Genomic DNA, 11,278 nt, shown 5'->3' with positions numbered 1-11,278 from the left:
ACACTTTTCTATGTCAAGGGCAGTATAGAAGTATAAATTGTTGTATGAATTCTTGTAGTATGTAATCTTTTAGTTGAAGTGAATGACTGATGTTGAGTTTCTTGACTGCTGTTTTCAGTCACCTACAGTTAAGATATTGGAAATAATACCATATTGCAGGAATTTGATTCTTCACAAATGGAACTAAATTGTCAGATTTGGACTTCAAATATTATGAATAAGTTAATGTTTCCCATGGTGCATTTGCTATGGTATTTTAGTAAGCTATAACAGTTACTGTTGCAAAAGAAAACACAACTTGAATATGTCTGCATTAAATAAATATAAATTTTATTAAAAACACCCACATCTCAGCATTATCAGGAATGATATAATATACAGCTTTCAAATAACTTTCTGCTTTTAGTACATTACTTACAGTATTTATAACCAGCCTCATTTATCTTTTTTCAACATACCCAATTTATCAGTAAAGAGCAAAGCTAAAGTAAAATACAGAATAGAACGCATACGAAATGCACACCAAAACTGATTTTTAGTGTCAAATTCAGCTAATTATTCTACACTTGAGTATACATTAACCTCTAGCTTGAGAAGTGAACAATATATACTGCTGTGCATCAATCAAGCTGAAATTAAATTCAAGTAATGTCAACACCACTCTGAAGCATCTTCAAGTATGGCTAGCATCAACCCAATACCCTATACGTGCACTTTACTTCCAACAGACATGTTGCTACTGAAGCTGGGGCCTGTACAACAAGTGGCACAAGTTCATTCATTCATATGAGATACCAATAACCACCCCCCACCCCCCAACCCCGTGAAAATAACAAACTTCTCATTTCTGTTCTTAATCTTCCCTTTTATCAGCTCAGTGCATACATCATCCAAATTCTTTAAAAAAAAGAACTATTACGTACTTTCTTGCTTAGAATTAAAAACAAAGCCATTGCTTTACTAACGCTCATTTTAGAAGCATCAAGTACATGTATCCCACTATACACATAAAATCCAAATAGGGATTAAACAAAGTGAAGGTATCCCTGAAAATAAAAATAAAATAAAAGGGTGATATTAAAACACAGGTGATGTATTGGCATAAGGAGAATATAAGAGTTGTAATATCCCTGATCTTCTTGTAGAACAAAAGCTTGAGTTTCAAGTTATCAAGTATCAAAATGAAAAAAAAAATGCATGTTTCTGTCATAAAGACTTTTAAATTAAACAATGATGGTGTACAAAACACTACTGACTTCTGAATCATCATTTTCCTATTGCTCAGTACAAGAGCTGAGGTATATGACAAGTCGGAACATCTCCAACCCCCTTTACACTTCCTAAACTCACATTTTAACTGTAGCAGATTGAGTAGCACCATTCTGAAAAGAAAAGCTTAAAAAAAAGTATTAGGAAAATATTACAGTACTAAAATAGTAAAAGCGTTAAGTAAAAAAAAAGAAAATTCTGTTTACAAATTAATTTACTGTACACCATTTTTTAACCTTTTTTTTTGTTTTTTTTGTATTTTTATATTTACAAATTAATGATTTAAACATTACCACAGCAAGCCAGCTGCCTGATTTCTCCATTTGGATACAACTAACCCTGTTTTCATCTTCCCTGGCATGTTATCAGCTCTCTCTCTTAAAGACACTGCTTACATTGTAACTATAAAAAAAAAATTACATTTCAACCCGAACATTAACATCTCATCACAAATCAAATCTATTGAGTATATAATTCATTTATAAATGTCTTAATTGGTCTAGGATAACCATAGTATTAATGTCTAAAACATGCTGTGAGATAAGTGTTAATATGAAAGCCTAGGGTCTAAAACTGCACAATCACTTTAGTGATGTAGTATGGACTGTTATATTTTAACATAACAAATATAGCTGCATACTGTATGCAAGCACCAGTATCAGTGTTTTATGCAAAGTTCTGTTAAGGTTTTCCCTTGTGTCCAGTAAATCCCAAACTGTAAGGTAATCAATGACACTTAAAAAGTATACATAGCCTATCATCTGACTTTATGGCTAGGATATTATAAAGTACTTTGACAGGTCTTTATTTTACAGTAAATCTCTTAATGCCTTGGTACCCTATCACCCTTCAAGTTGTCAAAGCTTAAAATATTCAAAGTGCTTTTTGAACACCAAAATCTTACAAAATATTCTGTAAAATTCATTTTGAGGATCCTTACTACAGAATCAGAATTCGCTGACCCTCCAAAGTACTTTACTACATTTTAAATGTAGGCTTTTTTTTAAACAACTGTAGCTTTAAGTTAAAATGCCTCTATGCTATGAGAGGACACCTCAGCATCAATTAATCAATTGAAAAATGTTAATTACTATGAAACCATTTAAATGGCATTTGAGATTTACATCAAAGATGTTAAAAATCCTCTAAATATAGCACCATGATATCCAAACACTTTTCATAGCACCATGAACTTCAAACTTTTCAGTGTTTTTTCCTGACTAGTCAACTGAAATCGGTTTTAGCTGTTTGAGTTGACTGCTATCTGCAAACAATATATAAAGGCAAAACAAACTGCTAAGAGTTTGATAGACATTTTTTGTAACAAAAACTACATGTTGGAAATGTGTAGTTTTTAAATGTTGTCCTGGTAACAGTAATACTCAGCACCAGAGGATTAGCTTCTCTTCCTGCCCTGCTTCCAAAGAATAGGCTCATTAATGACATTAGAGGTCACTTGTGTCTGGCATAAATACTTAGATTAAATTAATTTACAGAAAGACTCTGCATGCATCTATATTCCAGAATGATGTTCTGAAACAGCACTTTTTGCATAGGACACTTTTCGGCTTGGTCCTTACTGTGAACACTCTTTAAAAGTTGAGCTGGGATACAGGGTAAGTGTTTTGCAGGCTGTCTCCATTTGCTGGTGTGTTACACTTCTTTCCAGTGCTCCTTCAAACACTGTTTTTTTCCCTCATTGGGTATAGCACAGCTGCCTTGCCAAATGCTAGACAGAATATGAGGTAACCCAAGTGAGTATGAAGCTATATCCATCGATTGTAAGGCCCTGTAACCCGTGTGAAGGCATATGGGAATGCTGTAGTTACTGAGTTTGTTGTGAAAGTCATAGTCCTTTGTGCAAGAGTCTTCATAAAACGTATCTGTGGTGGCTCTATGGGTTCATGCGATTCTGGGACCTCTCGTTTTGCTTTCTTGCTATAAGATTTGGTAGGCACATAATCCACACCAAGTCTTTCTGCCTCTTCTTCTTTTTCTCTGGCTTTATCAGCCATTTTGGCCTCCCACAGTGCTAATCCATGTTTTGGCTCATTCATACTCTTGTGTTGGTAAAATACAAGAGATATCCTTGTTGGGTGATTTCTGTTGGGGTTTTTCAAAGGGGTTGTTGCATGTAGTTCACGTTTTGCACACTCAATAAGAATGGACCCATGGCATGGTGCCACAGCAACTCCTCCGATATCTTTATCTAGGAAGTTATGTTCACTATCTGACCAGACTTCCTGAGGTTCTTCTGGAACAGGTACGTCATTTTGTGAAGGCATTTGAGAGGTGTTTTCTGGAACTCTGAGATTGATGGTTGCAGCTATTTCTGCTTGCGAAGTATTAGCTCCATGCATACTAAGTTCATTTTCTTTATTTTCTATCTGGAAAGAATTAGCAGGATGATGATCACTTGCTCGGTATGAACTTGTGAATGGAGGGTATTGACTGCCACGAGCTTCTGCCGAATGATCCAAAGTCTGATTAATCGAATTTGACTCTGATTTTGAAGCAGGTTCCATTAGCTGGGTCTCAACTTGAGGGGAAGAATCATAATGAGGATAATGTTGGATGTTTGGTATTCTGTTATCAATCGGGCAACCGTTGTAGCCATTAACTTGCACACCATAGTTACAAAATCTGCCCATACACATCTGATTATTGCCATACCTGTAAGAATTTGAAAACTGCTGGTAGAGTGTCTGAATTGGTGGCAGAGTAAGTTTGTTCATTGGAACTTGATAACGGTACATGTCCATATGATGTGCAAGTGAGGGATAGTAAGACCCCATATAATGGTGAAAGTTGTCAATTGGTGTGCTTCCATTACACTGGTAACTTGGGTAAGTGCTTGGTGGGGCAGATTGGTAGAAACTGGGCACTGGCTGTTGTTGAATAACTGGAGGAATGACGCGACCTACAGTCAAAACAAAAAAGGTTTAGAAGTCAGGCATTTCTATTCAGTCGTTAGTTTAGATCAAAGGCCTAACATATGGAATTCAATGGAAGTAGGTAACAGGATCCTAATGAATTCATGAGGAAGCCTTTCATAATATGCTAGCATCTTTCTTATTGATAAGTATTGTTTAGTTCTATTCTACAGTTCTATCTTCCAGGAAACATCTCACCCATTATACAAAGCTGTATGTAGCAATGGAGACCTAGTATATATGCAAGAAACTAAACGCTGTGCAGTTCAATAACTCATGGCCCTTTGAAACAGTCAGACTTTAAGAGGTCATGAAACAATAGAACTTGAGGGGAAGAATCGTGATGAAGATAATGTTGGATATTTAGTATTCTATTATCAATTGGGCAACCTTTATAACCATTAACTTGCATATACCATTTTTACAAAATCTGCCCATACACATATGATTATTACCATACTTGTAAGAATTTGGAAACTGCTGGTAGTGAGTCTGACTTGGTGGCAAGGTAAGTTTGTTCATTAGAACTTTTCTTCCATAAACCAGGTGCAGTATAACCTATTATGTACTCTATTCGCTTATTTAATATTTAACCTTATGAGGTATAGCTACTGTCCACAGGTTGGCAATACCTTCCAGCCCCAGCAGTTCAGCGATCATCATGCATTGTAGAATATTTTATTACTTCTGTCAGTTCTGCCCTAACAAACTTCAATACAGTTCCTAATCATATATTTTATGACGGACTTAATTAACTTGCTACAAACTATCCAGCATGGACTTGATGGGCCAAATGGCCTCCTTCTGTGCCTTAAATGACTCTATCACTCTAAGACTCTATTTTTCTTATCTCTTTGTTCCATAATTCCACTACTCTGCAAGGATACATAATTTGTAAACTGCATTGGGGCTTGTCAAATTTGAATCTGTGTCTTCCAGTCTATTCTCACAGTTGAAGAGAAATAGGGGGTAATCTTCAACAGCTGAGGCAGTAAACTGAAATAACGGATCACCAGCATGTTCCAGGACAAGGCTCATTTTCATGGCCATTGATTTGAAAGGAAATGAAATTCAGGTGGTTTCTATAATGGACGGACAATTGGGTAGTTTGGGTGGAGCTAAGAAACAGCAAGGGGCAGCAAACATTGGTAGGAGTTGTTTATAGGCCACCAAACAGTAGTGGTAATATTGGGCACGTGATAAATCAGGAAATTCAAGGTGCATGTAAAAAGGGTAATATAGTAATCATGGGAGAGTTCAATCTAAGTCTAGACTGGGTAAACCTAATTAGCACTAATGCTGTGGAAGATGAATTTCTGGAATGTATATGAGATGCTTTTCTAGAATAGTATGTGGAGGAACGAACTAGAGAACGGGCTATTTTAGACCTGGTATTGTGCAATGAGAAAGGGCTAATTAATAATCTTGTTCTGAAGCAGCCTCTAGGGAAAAGTGATCGTGATATGATAGAATTTTACACTGGGCTGAATTTTACTGGTCCCTCAATGCCCCTTGATGGTCATGGCGCGGGAGCTGGTAATATTCTGTGGAGAGAAGCCTGCCTTGACCTACAACGTCAGGAAGGGCCCGTCGCGTATTACCGGCGGCGGGGGGACCTTGGTGCGGCCACCCCGCCACCTGGCGGCGGGCCCTTCATCACCATATGCAAATGAACATTAATAATATGTTAATAAACTTACCGACAGGCGATGGCTGTCCCATGCCGATACTGTGGCCACTGTTTGTGCTTTGAGTGCCTTCAGAACTCCATATGGAATTCCGAGGTCGGAACCTGGTGAGGAGGGGCGTGGAATAAAATGTTCAGGGCAGGAGTGGGGAAAACAATCTTGATTGGATGTGGGGATGGTGGGAAGGGGTTGAAGGGCAAAAGTTTGAATGTTGGGGGGTAAGGTTTGGGTAGGGAAAATGGCATGCTTTTGTTATCCTGGGCAATTAAATGACCATGGGGGAGGAGGAGTTGGGGAAGGGCCTCCATCACAAAAGTTTTTATTTAATAAAAATTTATAATGATACACCTTTAAAAATTAAAATTAATTGTAAGGGCTTAAAGCTCTTTAAAAATGGCGCCGGTACCTGTGTGGTGGTGTCGGATGCTGTTGCTGGGTCCGCGGTGGCTGCCCCCTCTAAGTCATCAGGGGAGGCCGCCCCGCCCCTCGATTTAAATGATCCCCCGCGCATAATATTGTGGGGGCTCAGGGACGGCACATCTGCACGGGATGCACACTGCCATCAGAGTGTGCTGCCGCGAATTGCAGAGCACTCGTACAATTCAGCCCATGACGTTTGAAAGTGATGTATTTCAATCTGAAGCTAGGATTTAAATCTAAACAAAGGAAACAACGAAAGTATGAGGGGCAAGATGGCTGTGGTAGATTGGAAATTACATTAAAAGGTATGATGTTAGACAGGCAATGGGTAGCAGTTAAAGAACTAATATGTGGTTTGCAACAAATTTATATTCCTTTGAGACACAAAATCCCAACAGGAAAGGTGATCCAACCATGGCTAACAATAGAAGTTGAAGATTGTATTAGATCAAAGGAAGAGGCTTATAAATTTGGCAATAAAAGTAGTAAGCCTGAGGATTGGGAGCATTTTAGAATTCAGCACAGGTGGACCAAGAAACTGATAAAGAAAGGGAAAATAGAATATGAAAGTAAACTGGCAGGAAACATAAAAACAGACAGTAAAAGCTTTTATAGGTATGTAAAAAGGAACAGATTAGCAAAGACAAATAGTAGCCCATTACAGGCAGACATATGGGAAGTTATAATGGGGAATAAGGAAATGGCAGAGAAACTAAACAAATACTTTGTGTCTGTCTTCATGGAGGATGATACAAAAAAACTTCCCAGAAATACTAAAGAACCAAGGGACGAGTGAGAATGAGGAACTGAAGGAAATTAGTATTAGTAAAAAAAGTAGTACTGGAGAAATTAATGGGATGGATCTACATCCCAGAGAGTTGAAAGAGCTGGCTCGAGAGATGGTTATCATCTTCCAAAATTCTATAGATTCTGGAATGTTTCCTGAAGATTCGAAGGTGGCAACTGCAACTCCACTATTTAAGAAAGGAGGGAGAGGGAAAATGGGAACTACTGACCTGTTAGCCTGACATCAGTAACAGGGAAAATGCTAGAATCTATTATAAAGGATGTTATAACTGGACACTTAGAAAATAATAGTAGGATTGGGCAGAGTCAATATGGATTTATGAAAGGGAAATCATGTTTGACAAGCCTGTTAGAGTTTTTTGAGGATGTAACTAGCAGAATAGATAAGGGGGAACCAGTGGATTTGGTGTATTTGGATTTTCAGAAGACTTTCGATAAGGTCCCACACAGGAGTTTAGTAAGCAAAATTAGAACACATGGAATTGAGGGTAATATACTGGTATGGATTGAGATTTGATTAATGGACAGAAAACAGACAGCAGGAATAAATGGGTCATTCTCAGGTTGGCAGGCTAGGCTGTGACTAATGGAGTACTGCAAGGATCAGTGCTTGGGCCCCAGCTACTTTCAATCTATATCAATGATTTGGATGTGGGGACCAAATGTAATATTTCCAAGTTTGCTGATGACACAAAACTAGGTGGGAATGTGAGTTGTGAGTAACATGCAAAGAGGCTTCAGGGGGATTTAGGCAGGCTAAATGAGTGGGCATAAACATGGCAGATGGAATATAATGTGGAAAAATGTAAAGTTATCCACTTTGGTAGGAAAAACAGAAATACAGAGTATTTCTTAAATGGTGAGAGATTGGGAAGTGTTGATGACCAAGGGGACCTGGGTGTCCTTGTTCATAATTCCCTGAAAGCTAGGTCAGCAATCAGTTAGGAAGGCAAATGGTATGTTGGCCTTTATTGAAGGAGAATTTGAGTACGGAAGTGAAGTTGGCTTGCTGCAGTTGTATAGAGCCTTGCTGAGACCACACATGGAGTATTGTGTACAGTTTTGATCTCCTTACCTAAGGAAGGATATACTTGCCATAAAGGGAGTGCAACAAAGGTTCACCAGACTGATTCCCAGGATGGCGGGATTGTCCTTTGAGGAGCGTTTGAGGAGACTAGGAAAATATTCTCTAGAGTTTAGAAGAATGAGAGGTGATCTCATTGAAGCATACAAAATTCTGCTATGGCTCGACAAGGTTGATACAGGAAGGATGTTTCCCCTGGCTGGCCGGAGGCAGTTGGGGAATGGGGGTGGGGTGTTGAGAACCAGAGGACACAGTCTCAGAATAAGAGGTAGGCCATTTAGGACTGTGATGAGGAGGAATTTCTTCACACAGATGGTAGTGAATCTGTGGAATTGTCTACCCCAGAGGGCTGTGGAGGTTCAGTCATTGAGTGTATTTAAAACAGAGATTGATAGATTTCTAGATATTAAAGGTATCAAGGGATATGGGGATACTGTGGGAAAATGGCGTTGAGGTAGAAGATCAGCCATGATCTGGTTGAATGGTGGAGCAGGCTCGAGGGGCCAAGTGGCCTACTCCTGCTCCTATTTCCTATGTTCCTAAACTGCTCAATCAGTTTACTGACTAAGAGTGAAGGTGAAAATCACACCCATAGTCTCTTATGTCCATGAAGATCTTAAAGGCACCATCCAATCTTCTATTGTTTAATGAAAACAAGTTAAGCTCTGTACATAATTTACAGACCTGAGTCCTTAAGGGGGATAATTGTAGCCTAACCCGCCTGGTGGGAACAGAGCAACTTCATTGTGGATATGCCTTTTACACCCCACCCGACTTTACACTCCATTGGTGTCGAACTAGATTGTAACATGGGCAGCTGACCTGCACCCTATCCATTCTTATTGGGTGAGTTGGTTCAAACTACTCCCGCACCCTCCATACCACATATCACTTCTCCCAATCCACTGCTTCCTAAAGCATTGTTTAGCAGGTATAGTTGAAATCATTTATACAAACCATGTCAGGATGTAAATAAAAATTTCATATCAATTGGTTGACAACTTGAATGGTTTCATCTGCAATGTATATACTTGTATTAGTGACAGTGTACAAGATAGAGCAAAATGGGACTGTGACATGAAAGAAATATTATAATAAGAAATTTCCTGACAGTAGATATTGCTGCTACTCCCTTACAGTATTTTAATGAAGTATCATGAATGAAAAAATAATCACTGGTGCAGTGGTTGTTCCCCTCTGAGACAGGCACTGGGTCACTATTGTTGAACACTGTAGACAACGATGTGCTCTACATTGATAACTGGCATGGGAATAGTTAACACAAAAAGTGGGAAAATGTTCCATTTTCCATCCCTGTGGCCTTGCTAAAATGGCCAATTTAGAGCTAAATTATGGGTAGCCTGTGCAATTGATTTACTGCTAATTGTTCTGAGGTTGAAACTCAGAAATCCAGAAGTGAAAGGACTGTTTGCTAACATGTTACACTTCTGATTTCCCTTCATTGGTAGTCAATAGGGATGATGCAGAATTTTATGGTGAGTGTCATTGCCCAAATGATAATTGGAACTTGAAATCATCTTATTGATGATTCAGATGCCTGCCTTCACATTTCAGCCCCTCATACTAAAACTACAGAAATTGTCAGTTTGTTTTTTTTGTTCCCTTGTATTTAGGCAATCACAATCAGTCAGAATAAAAGGAGCCTGCAGCTCAGCACCATGGATAGCTTCCTGATTGGATGTAAAACTTTCTGTGCACAAAGTCACTGTAGAAATCGTAATAGAAAGTGGAATTGTGTTGAGACAATGAGATGGAAATCAGGTTTGAAAGAGTTGGAACAAAAATCCTTTAACTGGGGATTTATTGTTTTCACTAAAATTACTACTGGACATGATTGGATCATATTGCAGCTAACATTTAAAGATACTGATTGTTAAACACTTGAGATTCTTTTTCTGTTGTATTCCTGCAGACAACCAGTGGCAATACCATATAAATACTGCAACAAGCAAAAGCCCAGCACAACGGAGTGTCTCTAAATTAATAATGTTTTATATTGTGATAATGTTGTGATAATAGTCTCAAATTTTTGGATCATGGAATGATAGAATTTAAAGCAGAGAAGGAGGACATTCAGCCCATTATGCCAGTACTAGCTCCTCAACTGGAGCTCTATATTCTAATTTGATTCTACTGCTATATGCCCATATTCATTTATATACTTACTTTGAGATAGCAATAGGAAAGTACAACAGTTTGAATATCACATGTGAGTATATATATATTTTTTTGTATAAGCTACTGGTAAATGAAGAGGTAATTTTAGATGTGTGCCTTACTGGAAAAAAAATGCTGCACAGTTTGAGTCAACTGCAAACACATTGTGATGCGGACTAATAACATGAACAGATAAAAGGAAAGAAAAGAACAGTTATCAAAACTGAATAACAAGTTGTGGTCAAAATGTAACAGAAAAGCAGGATGAGTCTCGCCGGAAATGTATGAACTAACGAACCTCTAGATTACAATGGACGGTTTGTGCGCCAAGGACACATTGTTTTGCGAATATGATTATGATGAATGTATAAATAGAAGCATTGACAAACAAAATGGCAGCACCAATCGAAACAGTGACATGCATGAACCGACCAACCAGTGTACAGGAGGAGCCACTGGCTACAAAGAATAATGGAACAGACCTGGAGAGGTTCGCGCTCAGATTTGAAGATGACAAAGGGGGAGACAAGAGAAGAGGAGTCACGAGCTAGCTCTGCCACTACAGACAGTGAAAAGTAAATGCCAACCAAGGATACTGACTGCCTTGGATTTGTTAAATATTGCTTTTCACCTAATAAATCATCCTGATATCACTACATCAGGTGTCTCCTTGTCCAAATTCTTATTGTCTGGTCCAAAAACAAATAAGTAAGGTTCTAAATCTTACAATTGGCGACCGCGGCAGGGCCAGATGAAGACTTGGGATATTTGGTGTTAGTGATTAGGAACCTTGGTAGTATTTGGGCAGGCATTATTCATGCCAGGGAGGGAAGGCCTCGGGGTTATGGGATCAGTAGAACCTGCTAATTAGTTAAAGGTGAGTGAAAAGATGTCAGGGA

At 38.5% G+C, this 11,278-nt stretch overlaps 1 protein-coding gene across 5 annotated transcripts in view; it reads right to left on the bottom strand.

Moving 5' to 3' along the window:
- Positions 1 to 309: 309 nt before the first annotated feature.
- Positions 310 to 11,278, bottom strand: part of LOC137369339 (methylcytosine dioxygenase TET2-like) — a 207,268-nt gene continuing 196,299 nt past the window's right edge. For all 5 annotated transcript variants that reach the window (XM_068030397.1, XM_068030396.1, XM_068030398.1 and 2 more), the window contains one exon: positions 310 to 4,189. In XM_068030397.1, coding sequence (XP_067886498.1) covers positions 3,036 to 4,189 — 1,154 coding nt within the window. In that variant the 3' untranslated portion in view covers positions 310 to 3,035. The remainder of the gene's footprint in view (positions 4,190 to 11,278) is intronic.

This window comes from Heterodontus francisci, chromosome 4 (genome assembly GCF_036365525.1).
Source record: "Heterodontus francisci isolate sHetFra1 chromosome 4, sHetFra1.hap1, whole genome shotgun sequence".
Classification (NCBI taxonomy): Eukaryota; Metazoa; Chordata; class Chondrichthyes; order Heterodontiformes; family Heterodontidae; genus Heterodontus; species Heterodontus francisci.
This window is presented reverse-complemented; position numbering and strand designations above follow the sequence as displayed.